At 34.5% G+C, this 24833-nt stretch overlaps 2 protein-coding genes across 3 annotated transcripts; one reads left to right on the top strand and one right to left on the bottom strand.

Annotated features, from left to right (window-relative positions):
- The first annotated feature begins 9769 nt into the window (after positions 1-9769).
- On the top strand, positions 9770-13353 carry LOC140004027 (cytochrome P450 724B1-like). Of its 2 annotated transcripts, XM_072048147.1 has the most exons (9): positions 9770-10031; positions 10151-10475; positions 10589-10741; positions 10909-11160; positions 11285-11371; positions 12000-12078; positions 12256-12362; positions 12519-12640; positions 13049-13353. In XM_072048147.1, exons 1-9 carry the CDS (start codon positions 9823-9825, stop codon positions 13140-13142), a joined length of 1428 nt encoding a protein of 475 aa, XP_071904248.1. In that variant the 5' UTR covers positions 9770-9822; the 3' UTR covers positions 13143-13353. The 2 variants fall into 2 exon arrangements, with proteins under 2 accessions (XP_071904248.1, XP_071904249.1); XM_072048148.1 differs by lacking the exon at positions 13049-13353 and having other exon boundaries at positions 12519-12644.
- Positions 13354-13763: 410 nt separating this feature from the next.
- On the bottom strand, positions 13764-19691 carry LOC140006679 (subtilisin-like protease SBT5.3). The gene is made up of 11 exons (XM_072048996.1): positions 19430-19691; positions 19199-19308; positions 18988-19085; positions 18721-18885; positions 17169-17277; positions 15894-16428; positions 15701-15798; positions 15343-15588; positions 14953-15067; positions 14624-14837; positions 13764-14524 (listed from the first exon to the last, which is right to left on the bottom strand). The coding sequence occupies exons 1-11, from the start codon at positions 19508-19510 to the stop codon at positions 13986-13988; spliced, it is 2310 nt and encodes a 769-aa protein (XP_071905097.1). The 5' UTR covers positions 19511-19691; the 3' UTR covers positions 13764-13985.
- Positions 19692-24833: the final 5142 nt, after the last annotated feature.

The following is a 24833-nucleotide window of genomic DNA, read 5'->3' as shown; positions in this document are numbered from 1 at the left end:
AGCTAGGTACTAACACCAACTTCCCCCCCCCCCCATCCCCCCAAAAAAAAAAAAAACCAAAATTTCTATAACCAAATGGTCCAAAACCCTTACCAAATTCCAATGGGTCAGTTTGTTTGATGTTTGAGAATTGTAATTCGTGGAGTAAAATAAAATGGATTTTTTGAAAGTAAGTATTGTTAATCTGCCCACTTTTCTATCTATGGTAAATTCTTGTATTTAAATATGTTTATACTTATACGTTGTTTGATATTCGGATAGAAGATTATTTAGGATTATCTCTTTTGAATCACAGCGTACCATTTTTATGATGTGATGTATGTAAGATAAAAAGATGATTTGAATAATCAAAATGCGATTCCAAAAACATAATTATGGTGCAGTCAAAAATATTTTTCAAACAATTAATGTGCTCTCCAGTTATTCTTCTGAAAAATGATACTAGTACTTTGTTAGATCTCACGTACTAGTGCATTTGTCGGAACTTATTAAATGAGTCCAAAATTGGTTAGGTTTCTTTCAATTTTGGTGCCCCACGATAAGCACGCCTGAAAACAATGGCCTAACTATCAAAATTTTGAATTTATCAACCACCCATGAATTAGGGAATTTATTCCATGAATTGCAACATTTTTGTGGGAAAAGTTTAAATACTTTACAGCAAATTAACATCGGATGTACTTCTTATTGTGTGTCATTAGGACATTAACCCATAATAACCAAGAAAAACAACACAAAAATGTCCTGAAATTTTACAAGGAAATGCTACTAAGAAGGTAAGGATAGGTACGTATGCCCTTTGAGTTAGTCGAAATGGTAGAGTTGGTGTCATGTTTTTTTTTATCAATCTGGATTCCATTGCACAGGACTTATCTAGTACGTTTTAACCCTCCGTATAGTTGGCAGATTATTGTATGAGGTAGAATTTATCCGGTGTCCACTTTTGGATAGCGGCGGAAGTTTGGAAGTTTTAAGTGCAGGATATGATTGCATAAAATAGAATTAATATCAGAACTCTTGACAAGCCCATAAAACATATTTTGTGAAGTTGGAAAGCTTTATCGTTCATTTGACAAGGTACAACGGGAAGAACTATGCCAATTATCTTTCATCCAGAACTCTACACTTGTAGCTAAGTTATTACACTAAAAGGGTTTAGCTGACAAGTGCAAGAGAGTTTAGGTGTTAATTTGTTTTCAAAAGTGAAAGTTATAATTTGTAGAGATGTATAAATGTAAGGATTAATCTTTCCTACACTGACAGTGTATACACTATCAGCGTTGGATGATTGACAACTATGTAAAATTTGAATTTAAAATTCAACTTTTACACACATGTCATGAATCCAATGATGATGATGTATTCACCGTGAGTGAATGTAGAAATGATTTACTCTAAATATAAATGTGAAATAGCAAATACACAAAAGCTCTTAAATAAATTTGATCGAAGAATGGAGAATCCAAAGTTTCAAGAAAGAGGGAAAGAAAGAAAGAAAAAGAAGAACAGCGTCACAACAAGTCAAGTATTATTGAATTGTCGGATGAACTTTTGTCCGAATGGGGAATGTGATGCCAATGAAAGTGATGCTATCATTTCATCATCTCTTGAACACGATCGTCGAGACAGCACGAGGGTGTGTCAGTTGGACCAACTTCACGTTTCGATCTTTAAAGCTTTGACTACTGTTCCCTTTTGGCCCATTGCAGTGCCCATTTTCTCCATCGACAGAGGCTCAAAAGCTGCAGAAGAAATGTAGCAAGGCAGAAGAGTTTAATATATAGGGATAATTTCACGCATCTCTCGTGAGGTTTACCTTAATATCACTATAGAATTTGTTTGGATAGAGAGAATTTGGTTTGTTTAATTTATTCTCACAAATCCCAATCACCTTTTTATTTTCCCAATCACCTTTTTATCTCACATACATCACATCACAAAAAGTGCTACAGTAAATATCTCAAATAAATCATCCAAATAAACTCTTATCCAAACAAACTCAGCATTGGTGATAAGTTGATGATATTACCCTACTAAAAATCCCTAATTAATTAACTAAAATTCGCACATTAAAAGAAACTTGGAAAATAAAAAAATTAGGATATTAATTAATAAAACTACCGTTTATAACGAGGAAATTTTTTTTTTTTTGCCAACTATAGCAACATGAAAATGGGCATTGCAATGGACATCAGAAGCAAATATAGCTTATTTAGATTTTTTTTCGCTATCTGAAATCTTGATTGTTGCATTTCTATCATAACCATAATATCAATTCTTTGTATTAAGTGATGTTGGTGAATTATAAGAGTACTTTTTAACGTTATAACTTGTTATGATTTGTTACAATATATTATACTAGTAATTCCCTCTTTTAAGTTGCTCCTTTTGCCGTTAAACTTATGTTTCTTGTTTTGTTATCTTACCACCTTTATAATCCAAGAGTTGTTAGAGTACTAGCCATTGCACAACTGCAAAACTATTCATTTGCTGCAACTTCTCTTTATTGTGCTTACATCTCTCCCAATTTATATTTTGCCTATTAGGTTTATTTCCGTCTTAATTGCTACTCTAATAGTATTTATATAAAGGACAACAAATTGGTACAAATAGAAGTAAATTGTTATCTCATGGAAGGTTTGCGAAATTATCCCTTATATATAAATGGGAAATTTCTATATGCCTTCAATTTTATTAACTTAGTGAAAATGACAACAACACGAGTGCTCAAAATCAGAACTCACCGTGGCTCTCTGGCATTGCCCAGTTTTATCATCCTTCCCTCGTTTATGTAAATTCATGGAAAATCCATATATATATATATATATATATATATATATATATAGTGAATTTGGGGCATCAAGACTCACAAATTTGTAGAAATGACCAAAAAGTAAGTCAGACAAAGTATCATTTTATATACTATTATTTACTGGATTGTTTCAAACCTAGATTCAAGACTTTGACATCAAAAAAAGGCAAATGCATGCGAAGTTGTATATAATAAGTATGTGAAAATGATTAGTAGAAACAAGTGAAATTGATGTAGTTTTTTAGTTTTCATCCGCAAGAATATTTTGACAGTTAAGAATTACCCCTAATAACTATTGGAGTACCATATATCAGCAATAAATAAAATAAAATAAAACCTCTTCCGCTTCCCTACAGATATGTGAAACAAAGATTCGTGATATGATATGATGTGACTAGATGAAACCCCATGCTCGGATCTTGTCCTAGAATTTTTTATTTGAACGAGTGACATTTACGACACACGACTGGCATTTGGTCAAACGACCTGCAGGATATTCCAGGACTACTTTTGTACGCTATAAGTATACTAGTTTGTTGGGGCATCATGCGATGCATGATGTTGCCCAGATGAAAGTCATATAAAAAAAAAAAAAAAATTGTGGCTATAAAGAATGGAAGAGTATTTATCCATTAGTGATGCTTGTAAAATAATCAGAGAAAATCCAAATAAATTTCTGAGGAGTAATAATTTTTGAAAAAACAATTTTGCTTAACGATACTTAATTAAAACCTAGACAATTAAGGTATTGGACGTGGTCACTAAGAATAATTAAAATGGTATTTGAATAGCATCTATTGGCTCAACAAAACTGATTCATTAGGAAACCAAATAGGAAGAGGGAATTAGCAGACAGCTAATTTGGAATTTTCTTATTTTGGCAGGTAATTTACTATCCAAGTATTCATAAATTGGAGGATTTATTTGAGTGCAAGACACTTACTTCTAATACATTACAGTTTGTAAGTTGCAATCATCTGGGAGATGCAATCTCATAGTTGAGAAATCAATGGAAGATTGAAAAGAAAAATTTGACAATACAAATAGTTAGACATTAAATAGGACAGTTTACGAGACTAAATTATAGTATTTCAGGAGCTGTTTTAAAGACTATAAGTCTTTTTTTTTTTTTTTTGGAAAACTGAGATATATAAGTTTAATTTATACATGTCACTAACGATAAGATCTAGTTTTTTTTAATTCATTAGTAAAATATTCAAAGGAGTCACTTTTCTATGCTAAAGTTTTACTTTAATGCAAAAAGATGAGTTTAATCATGTATATTATTTCATGCAACTATTAAACAGATAAAAAAAATATCAGGTTTAAGCATAGCATTAGAGGTTCAAATGCCAAGGATTGAGGAAAATTAACTCGAAACTTGGAGCTTTTATGTGAATTCACAGAAGGCAATAGTTTATAATATATGTGCATACATTGCATTTTGGTAGTTCGTACATTAGCAAAAGCTGTTTACTATAGTGTACAAGACATGCAACTTCAGAAACTCCCAATTGCTTCCACGTAAGCTAACACCCATCGTATCTGTCTAACACCCAAACATCAAAGTGAAATTCCATAATTAACCACTTACTGATGGTGCCCATACGGGACCATCACTTCTTACGAGATATCAGCCAACTCCCCTTTTTATACTTCTTAGGATATAATTTTGTACATAGGAATCGATAATTTCTTTTTATGTAAGGCCTTGTCTGTCAGACAAGTTTTTTGCGAAATTTGTCTACTATATAAGTTTTTTAAAAACTTTACCTACAATAACTTTAAAAAACTTCTTAAAGTTTGATTTTTAAATTATACATTTCAAAATATTTTAAAAAACAACACACTTCAAAAAAATTTTTAAAAACTTCTACAGTAAGTTACAGTAAAATTTTAGATAAACACAAAAAAAACTCATTTGTCAAACGGTACAAATGCCAGTATATAATTTTTTATATACTAAAAGATTTAGATCATTAATTCTATACACGTTTTTATTTTTACAAAAACCCCTAAAAATTCCAATTCCAATTCCAAGAGGGCCTAATGCCCAACGTGATTAATCAGAGGGTGGCTTTTGTGCTCAACAATGTTCATAATGAACTATTGAAATGAATATGAACACGTAAACCAAAACATAGGCCTTGTTTGGCAAGCAAGTTTTTTGTTAAGTTTGTTTGCTACATGTTTTTTTAACAACTTTTACTACAGTAATTTCAAAAAACTTCTCAAAATTTTTAAACTTTACATTTCAAAATATCCAAAAATTTATACATTTCAAAAATTTTTTCTATAATTTCTACAATTAGTTATAGTAAAATTTTAGTTAAACATCCAAAAAAGCTCACTTGCTAAGCGGGCTCATTCTTCACTTGGGCTCATTCTTTTAGTGAATGATGGATTCGTACAAGTTCTTCCAGCATTAAGCAGACTACTGCCTAAGTGCCTAGCATATAGTTGAGTATCAATATACCTTCACATAATCCCTTATTGTTATCACAACTCCCATGAGCATCTGCAGACAGCCAGACACCAGTTTTTTTTTCTCCCTTTAAATAGATACAAAAACACATTTCTCTAGCATTGAAGCTCCTGTGTGCAGGGCAAAACAAATGTTGTATTATACTACCAAACATGCTAATAACAATTTTTTTTTAAATTTCTAACAGAAGATAAATGGGATCTAAGAAGCAGGAAGAGAGCACGAGGAATTTAAATCCAAACGCTCCACAACTAAATCAATTATGTGACAAAAATATGCCTCTGCTCCGCAGCTTCCATGCTACATTGTAAATACCCAAGTATCCAAGGATTTTAGTGACTATGTCTTGAGATACGGACCATTAATGATTAAATAAAGGTCGCTGAACAGCTCTCCAAAGACCTTGTAGACTGGTTTCTAGTCTTCTAGACTGGTTTATCTGGGATATCCCAATTCTTGATAACCGTACCCAAGCCAAAATTCTTGCTGCTCTCGTTACTTTATCCACATTCCACACGCCCCCCTGTACACTATACATTTTGCTCCATGAACCGCCCTAATGTTCTCTTTGTTCTTTGTCAACTTACATGAGAAAATTTTGCTTTTCATTCTTTTTTAATTTCCTTTTCTTTCATCTCCTAGACTGTTAAAGGAAAAGGGTACTGTTAGATTAATCTCTGAATTTTTTTTTTCATCAATAAAAACACTCGCTGGTTTTTGTAACAACACAAATGAAATTAAAAAAAAAAAATCTAATGAGTTATATACAATAACCTTACCAACCTACACCACCTACATGCACACATGATCCACGCAAAAGTGAACTTTTCCAGCATTGAGTTTTTAAAATCATGCTTCTTGACTACCTTGCAAATCCCTTGAAATCGTGGGTTTTTAGGGATAATACATTGATGGCCTACCAATAAAATACCATAGGCCTGCAGCAATTTTCTTTTATGCACACAACACTATATAACTAAAGAACTAAGCAACCTTAAGAACTTTATAATCTATGATTAATTAAATAAGAACAAGAAATGAGTACGTATGCAAAAGAAGATTTGCTAGCCCCTTCATCCTAAAACATTTGAGTATGAATTTTATTACTGTTTCTTTCCGTTTATTTTGGGAGAAAGAATTTTTCTATATCCATCTTTCTGGTCAAAAGAAGCTGCAATGAGCCTTTCCACATTCAACCGGCCTTGTGAGTGGGATGCCAAGTACTAATCAAGTACCATTTGAGAAGAATTGATGATTGGTGGCGGGGAAAAACGGAGGTGGGGGTTTTAGGGGAACACGATTTAATTGGAAAAGAGAAGATACTCCTTTATTAGTTCATTTTGTTATGCTCTTTTTGTTCCAAAAGAAAACAGAGTATTCTTTTGTCATAAAGTGAATGTGTTACTTTTTGCCTTTGTCTAAAGAAATCTTACTTTCAATAAGTGGAAAGAAATTTTACTTTCTTGTTGCCTTTTTTTTTTTTTTTTTTTTTTACTTTCCCCTGCAAATTTTGTTTAGCCAACTTGAAACCAAACCTATTTTTGGTATCTTTTTTTCTTTTCAAGAAAAAATATCTTCTTCAATGTGTTTTGGAGTCTATGTGAATTTATATGTGAAATCTTTGGGAATAATATGTGAAATCTAAAATATTTGATTTCATTTGGGAATATCTAATAAAGCATTTGGTTTTAAAAAATTAAAGTCGCAATTAAGGCTTCTAACTTTACTGCCCTCAATAGTTTGGTCCCAAGCCGGTTAATTACGATACAAAATACTGCGATCTTCTTTGTTTGTTTACTTCGACATACAGGTTTTTCTTTTTCTTTTTCTTTTTGTTTCACTTTTGACTACTTGAAAGTTGAAAACATTTAGCTTTATGAAGAGCCAACATAAAATCCATCCAATAAAGATTAGATCAAAAAGGAAAAACGTCATAATTAAATCATGCATGTGCAAGGGTCTAGTTTTTTCGCATAACTCATCTCTTCCCGATTTTTTTTTAAAGTGTAAGTGAGAAAACTCGACTCACTTGTACTTCTTTCCATTGAATCCCCCAACACAGCCATTTCCCTTCTCTTTCGAGGTTATGTACTCACAAGTTGCTCCTTCAAAAATTATCGATACACATATTCTTGGAATTTTACTAAAAATCACTTGGAAGGAAAGAGGGTATGTCACTTATAATCCTCCCCTGCTTATGTAGGATTTCACATGATCTCTCTAAGATTTTAATTTATCAACATCACCTTCTTGTAATTTTATAAAGTGAAAATTTGACTAAAAATAGTCCCTATACCGTCGTTGGTCGAAATGCCAGTATTGCTCTTATTTAAGCACTAAATTTAATAAGGGTCTAACCAATTTGTTTAAAACCATAGGAAAATTATTCACATAGATGAAAAACTACATGAGGATTGAGTGAATATTTATGCAACATATAGGAAGGGTTAAGTGGATATTATAATTTCATTACACCTACTTTTAGAGCGTGTCTTAATCAATCATTGTAATTGGAGATGCTTCTATCTATTTTCAACTTTACATAATACTATAAAAGAGTTATATGGATATTTTAAAACTTTAAATGAATATGTGGTAACTATGAGGTTTTAATTTAATTCTCAAACTCTTTCTTAACCCCTTCTCCCCTCGTAAGAATTGGAATTTCTCTTCCTAAATATTTATAGAATTAACTTGCATGATCAGTATAAAAATCCCTTTAAGTTTTTTTATACACTGTCAATATACAATTTTTTGAACACTAGCAGGTTTAAATCATGCCATAAAACATGAATTCAAATTTGAAATTTAAATCATATACATGTAGCATATATCTACAATATAACTGCTAATATAAAAAAAATCATTACACTGTCAGTGTATAAAAAGTTGATCATTTTTAAAATAAAAAAATTCCACCCACTTGAGAAGGGTAAGCCACTAGGGTATTCAAGCCAGGCAAGTGGAGAGCCTTTAAAACCAACAAACATCCCATGTAGCCACTATGAGTATCAGCAACTTAATTTAAGAGAAATGGATTGACCATGTTATGGATTTAAACATTTGATAACATGTTGATTGTTAGAAATATAGGTATGCTAATGACAAAGAAAAGATGGTCTCCCTTTCTTCAAGAGTTTTTATTGGGACTAGCCAAGTCAACTATCAACGTGTCTGAACTTAAAACGGAAAAGTTTCTTGATTATTGTTTGTATATTTTGAAAACTACTTGAAGACAAACATCACGACTGCGAGAAAAGAAATGCAAAAAAACCATGCAAAGAGATTGAAAGTTTGAAAGCTTGTCTGCTTGTTCCTAATAAAGTTAGCGCACCATTTAACATTTGTGATGGTGAAAAAGTGAAATCAAATAAATTAAGGATTTTCTTTTCGACAAAATGAATTGGTAAGTAAGAGTTTGTGTTAAAGATGGAACATCGATTTTGTTCTTTAGAAAACAGTGAAAGGGCATGCAAGGTTGAAATTGTTGTGAAGATAGACAATTAAGGTTGGTTCTAATCAAGACTTGACCATATTACAGACAAGTTATTATGGGCAACCAGCACCGAGGGCACATCTTGTCTGGTGGTTATCTACTATTTGATCTACTTCAGGTGTTCATGGGACCAACTAAACTTTGATTAACACCTATATTATATGGTTTCATGAGCGTAAATTTAGATGCAGAATATAGGCATGACACTTCCGAACTTACACCTTTGCTGCTCTTCTAATGATGAAAACTTGGGATGACCCGTTAAGTCATTAACATTTTTTACTAGCTAGATTCTGATAAAAAAGTGGTCATATTTCTAAACATTCAGCCCTAAACAAATTATTGACTCCAGTAGCAAATCTTGATATCTAAGCATACATATAGTATTTAATTGAACAAGACAATCTTGTATGCTTGATCTTTTCTTTTCAATTATCCTATTTTTCATTGGCACTTCTTCTATGTATAGATGCATAGTCCGCCCGTGTGCATGCGCGCAGTGATAAGGCAGTGTCAGCATTGTTTTACAGTTCAAGCCTTGAGCTGATATCAGGAACAACATCCTTGAAGAACTTTTGCATGTGAATCTATTGTCAGCCTATCTCTTTTTGTTAATACGATTGCTTATATTTGAACTAATCAAAATATGACTACTAAAACGTCCTTTCCCTCTTCCCATATCCTGCACCCTAGCATCATTATAAGTACAGCCCTAGTTAGCTAGATCCTAGGCTAGCTGGACTACTTCTTACATTTCCTATGCTTCTGACCAAAATTGATTTCACCGACTGTAAAAAGCCTAGTTGCTTTCTTTTATTATTTTAAGAAAGCGAAGCAAAATAAAAGAAGAGAGAGGGGGGGAGAGAGAGAGAGAGAGAGAGAGAGAGAGAGCATTCTCACCTTGTAGCTCTATCCTTCTCCCTTATATATATAATAGTGAGAGCTAGCCCATGTTTGGTGCAACAAGTAGTATAAGATAAAGGTAGTCATTTGTGGGTTTTCAACACAAAACTTGTTAGGTTGATCTCCATGGCAGGATGGTTTTGGTTTATCATGCTATTTGGTTTGGTGGGAGTCCCGTTTGGGATAATTTTGAATCATTTCTTGCCTTTATTCTCGAAGCAAGGCCTTGTCCCTCAAGGGTCCTTTGGGTGGCCAATACTTGGAGAAACCCTTTCCTTTTTGAAGCCCCATCCTTCCAACTCAATTGGATCTTTTCTTCAAGAACACTGTTCTAGGTAAGTAACACAATCTTCACCATGATTCTTGAATCTTTATACCATGATTCATGAGTTATTACATCATCCTAATTATATGTACACATGTCTTTGTTTTGGATTGGTCTTGGAATATTTAGGTACGGGAAAGTTTTTACATCCCATTTATTCTTCTCCCCCACGGTGGTTTCATGTGACCAAGAACTCAACTATTTCGTACTACAAAATGAAGATAAATTATTCCAGTGTAGCTACCCAAAACCCATCCACGGTATTCTTGGAAAGGTATCAATGCTGGTTGCTGTCAATGACACACACAAGAAGCTCAGGAATGTGGCCCTCTCACTTGTGAACACCACCAAATCCAAACCTGAGTTTCTGAATGATGCTGAGAGAATAGCAATTCAGGTACTCAATTCATGGCAAAAGAAAGAACAGGTCATCTTCTGTGATGAAGCTAGAAAGGTACATATCAACAATCTCGCACTGTCGAAATTGCTCAGTCTACCACCTTTTTTGACCCCAAGGAATTTCGAGAATCTAATCTTGCTACTTTCCTTTGTATGTATTCTTTACAGTTTGCATTCAATGTAATAGTGAAGCAAGTTCTCGGTTTAACACCAGATGAGCCAAGAACTACACAGATTCTGCAAGATTTTCTTACTTTCATGAGAGGGCTGATCTCGTTTCCACTGTATATTCCGGGGACTCCATATGCAAGAGCTGTTCAGGTTCTCCGCATCCCTCAACATTGATCTCTTTACTCTATCCAACAAATAACAGCAAAAGAAAACCTCTCTCGTTAATTAATACTACTATTAGTTGAATATTGGTTTTCTGCTTTTTGTTGCGAAAAGATGCACATGCGATCAACCTTTTTGTGGTGACATCTTTACAGGCTAGACGTAGAATCTCTTCAACTATCGAAACAATAATAGAAGAAAGAAGGAGAAATGCTGGTGCTGAAAATTGTAGCAGTAAAAGGAGTGATTTCCTTGAGATACTGCTTTGTGTTGATACCTTATCTGAAGATGAAAAAGTTAGCTTTGTCCTAGATTCCCTACTGGGCGGCTATGAAACTACATTCCTGCTAACGTCCATGGTGGTTTACTTCCTTGCACAATCCAAAGTTGCACTTGAACAATTAAAGGTAGCATTGACTGACAAGTCATGCATTAACTTTATTGTACTCCTGTCTTTAATAAAAGTTGTCGTGCATTTGACATTTTATGGTTATAGCTTTTAGTTTTGTGCTCTCATGATTAAACATATAGCTAGAGCACCAGGGCATAAGGAAAGTGAAGGACAAAGATGAATACCTGAATTGGGAAGACTACAAGAAGATGGTTTTCACTCAGCACGTAAGCGCTCTAGCCTCTTATATATGTGCTCTGGATGACTATTTACATTACATGCGTTTGTAGCTAGCTACAAAAGTAAAACTACCTTTTCCTCTAGCTTTACCATACTAGTTTTTGCCCTTCAAAACTTCCATAACAACCCTTTTAACTTCTTGAACAGTTTTGAAAAGGCCACCTTTTTATTAAACAATGCTAAAAAAAGATGAAAACAGATTGGAGCATATATTAGTATCGAATCAGGGCAAGTATAATTGTGGCAGGTGCGATCAGATTATGTACCAATATTGTATTTGTTAAATATTTTGATATACACTTATTTTATCTCTTGTACGCGTGAATTTTGCATTTTGTGGATTTTATTTATGTACACAAAAAGCAAGAAAAATACATATGTAAAGTGTACATCAAAAATTAAAAGAAATACAAGCACACCAAATGTGCCCGACTAAAATTACAATGAGTTTCAGATCATTATAAAGAAAAATGCACTTTGAAGCTGGAAACCATATTTAAGGGAAAAAAAGAAGAGAAAAAAAAAATAAAAAGAGTGTGTCCAAACCATGATAGTTACTTACTATGAAATATATATATATATGTTGAGATTATTAATTACTTTGACTGATTGTAGGTCATTAATGAAGCTCTGAGAAGTGGAAACATTGTGAAATTTGTCCACCGAAAGGCTCTTAAAGATGTCAAGTTCAAAGGTCAGTATTGATCACTTCTAATGGTCCAGAACCTATATACAAAAACAAACAACTGCTGCAAAAGCAAGAGAATGCTTTTTCCTTTCCCCCCAATTATGCATGCATGAGCTATTGGCAATGTGCATATGCTTTCCTTTCAGCACTCAACTCTCTTTTTTCATATATTTGTTTCTGTAGATTATGTAATTCCAGCCGGTTGGAAGGTCCTACCTATTTTTAGCGCAGTTCACTTGGACCCTTCAATCCATGCCAACGCTTTCCAATTTAATCCTTGGAGATGGCTGGTAATTAATTGCTACTCCATATTATATTTCTTAAGACTCAATAATAAAAAAATGGTCCTGTTCATGTCCCACAAAAAAGAAAAAGAAAAAACTTCTTCTTTTGTAGGGCATGTATACATCTGAGAACTGAGAATTATGAGTGGCCATGCCTTCCAGGATGAAGATCAAACATGCAAGAAATTTACACCCTTCGGTGGGGGGTCTCGTTGTTGTCCCGGATCTGAACTTGGAAAAGTTGAGGTCGCATTTTTCCTCCACCACCTTATACAAAACTACAGGTAATTAATTGTATATATTTGAAACAAGGATTAATTTTCTATACACTGACACTGTATATAATCTAAAAGTGATTACTCTTTAAATAATCGAAATAATCTAAGGATGATTACTCTTTAAATAATCAATTATTACTTGTTTAACTTCAAGTTTTTTCTTAGTTTCATATATTTCTTTACGGATGCGAAATCATGCATGCACTACGTGTCATAAGCATCCACGATATATTAGAGGGTTGAAAAACAAAAGTTCCATACAAGTTTTTTTATGAAAACGAAATGCACTCCCATAATTTTGTCATTTGTTTAAAGGTATTAGCCCAATAGATGCAAAATTTTGGCCTCTTTTTTACCATATCTGTGTGAGTTTAATCCCTAATAGTGTATACGAAGTGGTTTTGATATGTATAGGTGGAGTGTAGAAGATGGCGAAGAACCAATGGCATACCCGTATGTAGAGTTCAGAAGAGGTTTGACACTGAATATATCTAACTGTTCCAGATGAGGCTTTGGTCTCCATATGAAGGCTTGCTTTGCTTTTGGTGATTTCACTCCAAGAAGAAGTTACCGAGTCGGTTTAAGGCACAAAATTACAATCATATCACGGTTGAAAAATTTCACTGAAAAGGCGCACGAATTGTATCTTGTTGTACGAGCAGAAAAGAAATCCATTTCTTGGAAATCGATGCTTTTAGTTGGATCCAATGAAGTACTAAATTTTGTAGAGTTTTCTTCTTCTTTTATTTTTATTTTATTCCTTTTTTGTATTCCTCGTACAAAGCAATACAACATTTCGTTGCTTTTGCTGGCTGCAAGTGACAAAAATCTTTTGAGACTAAGAGTTCTTGATACAAATATAGGGGCGTGTGGTTCCAACTCAAACACCTTTGAAAAGACAATCGAGAGTATTTGAGGAGCTTTTTCGAAGTTGTGGAACCAAGAGGAATGCTTGGGAATATGGTTTATTTTGTTGGATTTTCAGTTGAAATCCACTGCCCAAAACACTCAAATTTTCGTCCAATACTTGTGTGAAAATTGAGAGACTGCCTCATCTATTATCTACAAAGTAAGAACAAAGGAAAAGAAATTTAATTGCTTACACCATTTAAGGGCTTGGGTCTTCATATCCTCGTAAAATTGCAAATCACCATGACATTATTAACAATTGAATGAAATCAAAGTCCTTACACATATGCCTCAAGCAAGAAATAGCAAAAAAATCAAGGGTCAGAAACGATCATCTAATTCTATCTCTCTTTGATTTTAAAGAAAAAAACTGTTCGAAAGTGGCGGATCAATCAAATGTAGGCTAAATGAATAAGAGTATCTTAAGAATTTGAGAAAATCTTTAGTATGATGCCTTAACTACTATGGGACTTCTTACAAAGTGTTTCCCATCAGACCATGCCAACCTCCCAAACACATAATCTCTGGCTGCACCTGGTTTCTTTAACTGCAGGGTAAGTTTGAAGCTTTTCTCTTCACCAATTCTTGCAAATGTAAGTGATTTTGGTTGAATATCGACCGAAACTCCAGGAGGGCTGACAATTTTGGCAGTGTAAGTTGCCGGAGCACCTACATTCTTCAGAGTTCTAGTCACTGTGATTGAACCACGAAGTTTTGGAACTGTGATTGAGGGGTAATTCAAATCTAGTAGACTAATTGGCTTGGGGCATTTCTTGGGGGCTTGGGTGAACAATGCAATCTGGCTTTCGTTGTAGCCTAGTGAACATAGAAAAGTCAGGTAATCATTGGCTGTTCGATCATAAACCAGTCCAGGATCCGCTGCACGGTTTGGCCAAATATGTCCTGCTCCATAGCTGAATGGTGAAGCCTTGACATAAGATGCATTTATTATTGGCTCAAAAGCATTATCCCTTGATCTTGCTGTACGATAGAATTTGACGGCAATGTTAAAATGCATGTACTTGGAAAGTGCATGCTCTGAATGTATTGCAGTGCAGTTTTAATTTGATGAGGTCTTACCACTTGTCGTGATTGCAGACTGGATTGCGGCAGGACTCCAATCTGGATGAAGAGTTTTTAGGAGGCCAACAATGCCAGAAACATGAGGACATGACATTGAGGTGCCTGACTCTGAATTAAAGAGAACTCGACGCTTATCAAAACCTTCACTTGTTGGCCCTTGTGCTTCGGTGAAAGCAGCAATCACACTGACTCCTGGTGCCGTGATATCAGGCTGATGTTGCAGAAAGAAGAAACTTTGTTAAGTGAAGAACAAATGAGTTGCAAATCATATCACAGTTTCAAGAATCAGATGAACAAGAAAAAGCCATCCGAGTATCTAGAATAACCTTGAGAAGCTCTGGCGTAATAGAGTTAGGTCCCTTGGATGAAAATGCTGCCATAAATGGGGCAGGCTTCGTGCCCAATTCAGTTGTTGGATGTGTAATGTAAGCCTTTGGAGATCTGTAAGATACTGAAACATTCAGCAAACAAAAAATCGAGAAACAAAGAATATGTGAACTACATATATGATCCCGGCTTTCAGCCTTTTGAACAACATTATGTTCCTTCTGATTGAAGTAAAAAAGAAAAGGAAACAAAAAACCATCTTTATTTGGTTTAGAGTTCATTGTTACATTGGAATAGCTTATTTTCCTTATTTTAGTTGGTATTCCGTCCTTGGATTTCAACCAAACTAATATGGAGAATGTTTAGTTCCTGATTGGATGTCTTCTTACCTTGAAGAATAGACGTAAGAGAACACAGCAAGTCCATCAGTGTAATTGATATGTGATGCAGGAAGAACATGAGGATCGGCAATAATTTCATTCCCAGAAAGTTCATCATTGGCGAGAACCATTCCCGCGGCACCAACTGCCGCAGCCTGCTGGCCCTTGTCAACCCTTGCATTATCTCCCCGCAGGCAGACCAAGATCTTCCCCTTTGCTTTACTCGGATCTAGTGTTCCAGCCTTACAAAGCTCACTGCAAGGACGCGTCAGATACCAAATATTGTAGTCACATTAGTTCTTTGAGGGAACTACAGCGCACATTGGGATTGCGAACAAGTTATAAAACATAGATATCCCATGCTTACGCGTCTTTATCTGATGCATGAGCAGCTTTAACAGATTTGGCAGCAACAATTGGAAAGAACTTCTTATCTGGCAATGCTTCTTGTGAGAGGCTTTCTCCCTACAGAGAAAAAAATTACAGGAATTGCATTATACTATAGAGGCCTATAAAAATTACCAATACTAGAAAATGGAAGTAAAGAAGAAAAAGCTCACACTGAAGCGCATATTGTTGCCAAGAACAACATAACTCGGAAAGTGTCGATCCATGGTGCTTGCGGCAACTGTGATCTGCCAGGGTGCAACATTGGAAACAGAAGCAGGAGTAGGTCCAGAATTGCCAGCTGAGCAGATCACTACAATACCATGCTTAACAGCATGAAAGGAGCCAATTGCAATGCTGTCATTGAAATAGGGAGCAGGGTCTCCTCCAAGTGATACTGAAATCACATCAACACCATCGTGGATAGCCATATCAAAGGCAGCCAAAATATCTGCATCAAAGCACTCATTATTTGACACTGGAGGCCAGCAGACCTTGTAAGCTGCGACTCGAGCTCTTGGTGATCCACCTTTTGCTGTTCCATTTCCGTATCCAAATACATTTGCTCCAACTACAAAATTGCCACCAGCTGTTGATAAGGTATGGGATCCATGGCCTTCTCCATCTCGTGGTGAGTTGAAAGTGGAATTGAGCTTTCCTACTGCACTAGCATATCCTTTGTTGAAGTATCTTGCCCCAATGAGTTTCCTTCGGACATAACAGGTAACCGTGTTAATTAAAGCACATCAGTTTCTTATGCATTCTAGAAGTTTATCTTATGCTCAAGTAGGCTGATGCCTATGATATTCTCATTCTGTCACATTTTAGGGCAAAAAGGCCTTTCTGAAGTTGAAAATTTGAGTTTTTTTTTTTTTCAATCCCAAAACTCTACAAGTTCCTCGCACTTCTACAAATTCTAGGACAAAAACAAGAACAAGGAAACTTTAAATTGCATAAATCTGCACAGCAGTATGGACGCTAAATCTGGTTACCTGCTCTGTTAGTTGACATTGTGACTTCTGCCACTAAGCGGTAAAAGTTAAGGACACTTTCTTCAAGCCCCAATCTTAAATTGAAGCATAGCATTATTAAAACTGTGTCAGAAATTCAATAAGTTTCTCAAGGAATTTGAGAAAACCCATGATAGGAGTTATGTCCATATAGCTGCACTCCCCAAAAATCAAGGTAGAGGTATATGCTATTCTCATCGACCTCCAATACTTGAATATTTCACAAGTATAATCAACCACCCATGACTATTAGTTGAACTTGTAAAGGTAGAGGTATATGCTATTCTCATCGACCTCCAATACTTGAATATTTCACAAGTATAATCAACCACCCATGACTATTAGTTGAACTTGTAAACCTTTTCATGCATATGCAGAATAACTGTAAACAGTGACAAGAAAAAGAAGGGCTGCAACAGATATAGACACAAATATTACCTATTGCAGTGAAATGTTTCATCTTCTCCATTTTGACAAGTTCCTTTCCACTTCACTGGAATCGGACCATACCCATCATCACTGAAGCTCTTTGATTCTGGCCATACACCTGGTTCAATCACATAAAGGGATCTAGTAATTAAGAGTGGAGAAAACCAGAATAATACTAGGAGTTTAACACTAGGAGCCATCCTTCACCTGGCAAATGCAATTCTTGTAAGTTTAACACTAGGAGCCATCCTTCACCACTTCTCTTCAAATTTTTACGAAAATAAATTTACAATTTGAATTCTGATTTGCCAGAATAACTTAAAAATTTTCATTAGCATTGGTTGGTATTTGAGTGGAGAATTTCCCAGCCAAACAACAGCACACAAATAGCCCAATCAGTTACGAAAATATGCTTATTGTTGCTATCTTGTTGGCCGTATGAAGATATTAGATAAACTTTATGGACTAAAATGCCCACATTTGCATCTTCATTTGTCCAAGGAACAATTTTCTACTAACAAATTTGAGGATGCTCGGATGGTTTTGTGCTGTAATATGATAATAACAGAATTCTTTCAAAGCAGGGTAACCATGGTCAGAAGTTTTCGTGCCACAGAGTGATAAATTGCATGCAACAAATTACTTCATTCCAAGCTACAACTTCACAGCTGGGAAGCTTCTGCTACTTCATTCCAAGATGCCATTGTCAAATATTGTGTTTTTTCTCTATGGTAATACGGCATACAATTGCATTGTCTAGGAGTTAGAATGCCACCAATTAAACTGTCAAAATACTATTTTGCAGTGAATGCAGAGTTACAACTTCGATGACTGTTTTGAATAGATACCAAATTTTTAAGTGGTATCTGTCCTACTTTCCTAAAAGAAGACAAAAGTATATTGCAAACATCATGCAGAGCCCCGGGTGCTGTAGGGGAAAGAAGAGACTGCAGCCACTGAAAATCAATCAAGTACATCAACACTTGCAAATAAAAAAATCTTTCAAGCTAGGCAATTGGTCAACCAATGTTTAATAACGACTGCCTCAATTAGATAAACTTTTTGTCTTGTGCGAAAGTGGTTGGTCATGCCAGCACCCCAGCGAGATCTTGAAAAATCAATAAATCATTTACTATTGCTTATTTTTAGGACTCCTAAGTCCTAACCTTTTATGTTTGTCATTACAAATTACAACAGTTTAAGTGTGACATAAAAAGGAATTATCTTAAATCATCAAGTCAATGATCCGGTTAAATCATCAAGTCAATGATCCGGATACAAGTTATCAATTGCCAACTTTCTTGCTTGCACTACATAAAAAAGCCAAAAAGAACTTCTATGCCTACTTGTAGGAGAATCAGTATATCAACAGTAAACTGAAGAGACTGAAGGAAAAGGCTGGATACTTTATACTGAATCTGCAAAATACTAACAGTTCTCCTAGATGAAATATGCAAAACTTACAATCTGCAGTTAACTGAATCGCAATGCTGAATTGATCAACATTGCTTTACTCCAAAAAGAATGCCAAATAAGTAGGATTGGACCTAGCCAAACTCACCAGTGTCAAGATTGCCAATAATGGTGCCTTCACCAAATCTTGCCCTCTTCCATAGTGAACTGGGATGAATTTTGCCATCATGCTCAAGCCCCAGAAATTCCCACGACCTGGTGGTGTGTAATTTCTTTCCTTTATTCAGGAACACTGATATAACTTCTGGATGTTCTGTACTCAAAGAGGAAAATATGATGTCAGCGGTTACGAACACGAACTAAAGATAAAACAGCCCAGAGAAATTGAGAAGAACCACTAATCCAAATTGCTTACTAGATATCTCAGCAGCTTCTGCATCATCAAGTATTGCAGCAAAACCATTAATATGTCTCGTGTAGGAGTAGAAAATTGCCTCTTGCGCCTTCTCTTTACTGTTATTGTTTGAAGTCCAAGCATGAAAAGTATATTAGTCACTGAATCTCGAGCAAAAACAAGAAAAAGCAGAGGATTTTGAATATGTACATGCATATAGATTTCGTTATACCTCCCCAAAAATGATCCAAGAAACGAATAATGGGAATCTGTTACTCTATCATAGTCGATGGATGAGACTTCTGGTCTGTGAGAATGAGCTCCCAAGTACAGCACATAAGACTAAGTACACATGAAAAACAAAACAAAAACCATGTTACTTCGACTGAAAAAGAAAAAACAAGGCACTGATAGTATAGTAATTGAATTATCGAAGAAGGCTGTCAAGTAATTATATGCTGACCTTTTTGATAGCAAAAGTGGGACTAAGAAGCAATGATAAAAGAAGTGAGATGAAGTAAATGGTTGAAGCACTAGCTCTCATTGTGCCTCCCTTTGATGTTGCTCCCTTTGTTTGGCGCCCCTTTACTTCCTCTTCTTTCTCCTTTGCACTTCCTATGTAGCCCCAGTCTATTTAAAGTGTTCTGTTTTGCTTTGCTGCTGGCATTGGATTTTTTTTTTTTTTTTTTTTTTTTTATGTTTCTTTTATATCAAGAGAGAGATAAAGTAGGAGGAGACAACCGTTACCCTTTGGAATAATACTCTTCTGCTAACTCGGAATAAGGTGTGATTTAAAAGTCTTTTGCTTAAAGAAACTCTACATCTTGAAGGGCTCCTATAGAATTTCACCGTATAAGAACTTGTATTGTTGTAGTATTACACATTGACTCGAATTTTGTGGCTGTTATTTCGTTTGGTTCGAAAGGCTCCAAATCCTACAAGTTAGCAGAAAAATAAAAAGGAAAGAAGAAATTCGGTGCATTAAGGATTCGCATAGATACATGCATCCACTGAATTGCCATTGAAGCTGTAAATAATTTGCATGAAAGAAACTTTCCAATTGGCATGTACATGTGTTTAACTTATCCTTTTTTGGTATCTAAATCATGATGTGATTGATACTCTTGAAATTAGATTACAATTGCAAAATTTTAATCTTGCATTCATCAATCACAGTTGTAGATTCGATTGCAAGCTTCTCCTTGGAGATCTCGTCTCAATTCTCATCTCTCAGGATGGTTATCTCAGTCTAACAAACCTCCCAAACTTGATATTCATTGGGCTATTCGTGATTCTGATTTGTTGGGGTATAATCTTTATTATTTTGTTATTTGCTAGATCTATTACCTCTAGTGATCTTCAGATAATGTAGTGATTTTTCAGATTAGTTGTATCTGTTAGCTCTAGTGATTTTTCAGATAATGTAGCGATCTTTTAGATTAGTTGTATCTGTGATATATGTTCAATGATTTTTTAGATTAGTTGTATGTACGATAATGTTCAATGTATTTTCCGTCATTAAATCCCGTGATTTCTTAGATTAGTTATATCCGTGATATTTTTACTATATTTTCTGTCGTTGACGCAGATTTCATGGAATGAAATATTTTATCTTATCCAAAAAAAAATTACTAGCCATGGTGGATGGTGATGACCAACCCCGTGGTCCAACATTGCTAGTGGCGTCACCAGTAAAACTGGGCCAAACCTACAATTGACATGGTCCCTTTGCTCAATATGAAGCAAGAAATTAGTTTCACTCACTCATTGTATGTAATAATTGGCAGGACGCATAATTCATCTTTTGAACTAAGAAAAAAAAAAAAAATTTAACCACGAAGTGTAATGGTTCTTGCTGAAAGGGCATTGTGACTTGACCCTCATGCATGAACTATATAACACAGTGTAACTTTCTAAAATTTCTTGTATTATTAACTGTATGGTGGCTCCAAAATTATCAAAAAAGATATACTAAAGTTTAATAAGATAATCGAAACAACTTTATCCGCTCTTTGGGAAATGTTATTTGCACTCCATATTTTGTTCTTTGCAATCCCATCATTTTTTATACAATATAATCTAATAAATGAAAACTATATAATAAAAATGATAGTGAGAGTGCAAATAACAAAAAGGGGAGTGTAAATAATATTTCCCTTTTTTTTCCCCACAACTGCTAACCACTTATACTTCTCCACCACTTATCCACAAAAAAGTTCTCTATTATCTTTGACTTCTTCTCATAATTTCTGGTTTCTTTCTTCTTTCAAATTTTTTCTTTCATTTTTTTACCATCAAAACAATTAATTGCACGATATCGGGTGTGCATTAGCATTACACAATAGTAAGCCTATAACTTCTGAAGATAATCACAAAACTTCTCTACGACTTTCTGGACAGATGAACGGCAAGAATATTGGCCGAAAGGCCTTACCAATTTTGCACAGCTAATTTTGCTCTAGATGTGGAGAAATGCCAACGCTGCTGATCTTTGACCAAAAGGAATCAGACTGAATTTTAAGGAAAATGGCATTTTCTTTCCTCATAAATAAAAGGGAAAAAATGGCGATATAAATAGTTGAGAGTTAACCAAGATGCAGGTCAGGAATTCAAATTTCTACGAGTTAACCAAGGTGCAGGTTCAACTACAGTTCAGGAGTTCAAATCTCTGCACTTGCCGAAGGCGTGCAGTAATACATTGATTTGGTCTAGACGTGAAATCTTCCCCCTTTACTTTAACCCTAAAAAAGAAAAATGAAAAAACCTTGATTCAATTGGCCTCTTCCCTAATGCAGGATAGAGTTAAAACAAAAGTTGGCGATTAAAAAAAAAAAGAGTTGACAGTTGAGATATAGGTGAGACCTTTTAGGGCCCTTGATCTTTTGTTATTGTGCCTTGATCGGATAGAAGTTGAAAAAGTGCAGGCAGCAACAGGAAATGGGAATATGGGATAGAGAGACCTTTGAAGATTCCTTCGCAATTCAATTCGGCTAACCTCTAATTGAATTTTGAATCCGATTTAGAATCTTCCATAACTTAGTCATCATCTCATCTCATATCATTCATTGACATTTGACTGATAAATGCGGTTTTTTTTGCTTGTATGAATTTATGAAATGAATTTTCTGCGTTTTTAACATCTAAATAAATTATAGAGGCCTTTATATCTTTTTTCTATTTTTAAATTTTATGGTTTGTGTGGAGGATCTCGAATTCGATAACATGAGTTTTACATCGATTCTCCCCCAACATTAAGTCCCCAATTTTTAGGGGAAAAAAAGGAATATATATATATATATATATAAAGGTTCATGTTTTGTTTCCACCAATTGAATTGAAGGGATTTTTGACCAAATCCAAAGTGTCTTATCATCAATAGCATCGTCAGTCGCAATGTATGAAATTAGGATCCCATCTCTAGAAGTTCTGAAAGCATTCATCAAGATGCGCATTTCTTGGGCAATATAAAATCGAAGGACAATGACCAATGACCATAAACTATACTTATTAATGTTCTAACTGCAAATGCGCGAGGCCAAAGTGCCTTTGTTGAATCAGTCGTCCAATTAATAGAGAGTTAGTTATTTATAAACCTGATAAATCGAACAAGGGCTAGAAAAAGAAAAGGAAAGAAGAGAATTTATTTACAGTCACCAATATGGGGGGAGAAAAAGAAGAATCTAAGTATCATTTTTTATGAACTGCAAAATTTGCAAGCTCCCAATGAACTTGCAACTATTCAGGTTGAAAGCCATTAAAAGATTCTTGAGCATGTACCTCGAGTGCAGGAGAGATTTGACTTCTGTTCGATCAAAAAACGGCTAGTGAGATCCATCTTCTGTCTACATTTGTGTGGTGTTGTCAACTCCAATTGCAAGTTTTGGTTTTCAGTTTTGATATATGGAACTAGCATATGATTGGACCACAAACTTGCCATCAGACGCTGCGAAATTTGAGACCATGAATTGGTTTTCTTACGCCAACAATTCAAGAAAACGATGAACTGGAGGAAATCAATCAATGTGAGAGTTGAAAAAGCAGAAAATCTGTCTAATAATCATCAACGGCTACAAAGAAGGCACATGCAGATGCACAATGCACACATGCAAAGACGCCTTAGATCTTGCAGCTCATTAATGATGTAGATTTTTAAGAGTCACTAATCAATAGTCTATAACTCCAATAGTTCAGTTCCATAGGCAACATTTCTAGGTGAAGCTTGGAATTTGGAAGGTGGTAGGAACCATACTTGCTATCCCAAGTTGTTCTTGTTTCTCTATCCTTTTGGTCTGCTGTGTCCACAATTTGTCTCATTTTTGTTTTGATATGCACAATCTTCATCACAATTGCTTCCTTGTAGTACATTTTTTATATTCACGTTAGAAAATCATCACATCCTAGAAAAATAAAATCGTGAAAACTTTAATGATCAATTGACATTTGTTTCCCACCTTTCAATTTATATTTATAATTTTTTTTTCAGCCTATCAAGTGATCTTGGACCAAGAATCAAAGGTTTTGGATTCAATTACAACATTATGTGAGTTTCACTAACTATATGCCAATATTTAGCTTACCATTTTTTTTTTTAAAAAAAAAGTTTAATCTAGCGGGGGGTGAAATTTAAGAAGTGGGGATGGGGAATTTGCGCCCAAAAGCTCTAACTCTGCAAGTTTCAATATTAACCACTAGGTTAAAGCCTCCTTGGCATTGAACTTACTTTGTGTGTATTAGTTGTATTATTAAATACTAGTGCTAAAGACACGGGTGATGTGTGTGTAATTCAGATTTTTTTTTTGCCAATTAATTTTATATACAATTTTCATTAATAAAGAAAATTGTGATATTTTAACCTTTTCACCCATCAAATGATGGTTTTAATAGTTACAACGCTTAGACAGTTAGAGGCCGTCATTTTGCCACGATATGTTTAGATTAATTATGGTTAAAAACAGTTCCATGTAGTTATTTTATCAATTTGTGTTTAATTAGTAAAGTAATAAGTAATTTTAATGAGTGCAAAATTGAAAGTGTATAAAGTGACAAAAATATATTTACCCCAAATCCCTACCTCCCCTTTATATATTGTATAGATAATTTATTTATAAAACTCAGGACCATTGTTGATATATATATATATATAGGGCCAGCTAGCAGTCATCTAAAAGTAATTGTCAATTCTAATTTGTGAAGCTTGCTCTAATTATTTGCTCATGAACATAAAAAAGTCAATTTCAGACGAGATCTGGCATAGGCATCAATATGGCAAATCGGCGCAACGGATCTTCTGTCCCACAATCTGTGTCACTTTTTATTATATTGCTATTTCTCCTACATAAACATCATGTTTTAGTTCTTTTTTGTTTTCTTAAGATCCAATAACTATTAATTGAGTAATACACAAAACTTAACAAACTCAAAAAATCAAAATGCATAAAAAATGAGATTTTTTATGATTTTTCTGCTATATTTTTTAAATTCTACAGAGAGTTATAAAAAAATCTAGCAGAAAAATCTCATTATAAAAAAATCTACTATTAATGAGTTTATAAATATGAGATTTTTTAATGATTTTTCTGCTATATGATTTTTTATTTTTTACTCGATTAATAGTTATTGAATTTTAAGAAAACAAAAAAGAACTAAAACATGATGTTTATGTAAGAGAAATAGCAATATAATAAAAAATGGGACAGAGAGTGGCACAGAGTGTGGGACAGAAGATCTGTTGCGGCAAACCGGCCATTTTATCAATAACACTTCTAGGTGCGTAAAAATTGGAAGGCAATTTTTAATTTTGTCACACCTCCAAAAAGATGTCAATTTATACATTACGGTCAAAATTATCTATTGTGAATTCTCTAAAT

The sequence above is a fragment of the Coffea arabica genome, chromosome 5e, assembly GCF_036785885.1.
Source record: "Coffea arabica cultivar ET-39 chromosome 5e, Coffea Arabica ET-39 HiFi, whole genome shotgun sequence".
NCBI lineage: Eukaryota > Viridiplantae > Streptophyta > Magnoliopsida > Gentianales > Rubiaceae > Coffea > Coffea arabica.
Note: the sequence above shows the minus strand (reverse complement) of the source record. Positions and strands in the feature narration are given on the sequence as shown.

What these genes read in the sequence shown, in the direction of transcription:
- LOC140004027 (XM_072048147.1), top strand. Translation starts at nt 9,823, where the DNA reads ATGGCAGGATGGTTTTGGTTTATCATGCTATTTGGTTTGGTGGGAGTC. An exon ending in CATATGCAAGAGCTGTTCAG is followed by an intron (nt 10,742 to 10,908) that starts GTTCTCCGCATC and finishes ACATCTTTACAG; the next exon opens with GCTAGACGTAGAATCTCTTC. An exon ending in AGATGGTTTTCACTCAGCAC is followed by an intron (nt 11,372 to 11,999) that starts GTAAGCGCTCTA and finishes GACTGATTGTAG; the next exon opens with GTCATTAATGAAGCTCTGAG.
- LOC140006679 (XM_072048996.1), bottom strand. Translation starts at nt 19,510, where the DNA reads ATGAGAGCTAGTGCTTCAACCATTTACTTCATCTCACTTCTTTTATCA. An exon ending in CCACTTTTGCTATCAAAAAG is followed by an intron (nt 19,309 to 19,429) that starts GTCAGCATATAA and finishes ATGTGTACTTAG; the next exon opens with TCTTATGTGCTGTACTTGGG. An exon ending in TATTGGCAATCTTGACACTG is followed by an intron (nt 17,278 to 18,720) that starts GTGAGTTTGGCT and finishes TGATTGAACCAG; the next exon opens with GTGTATGGCCAGAATCAAAG.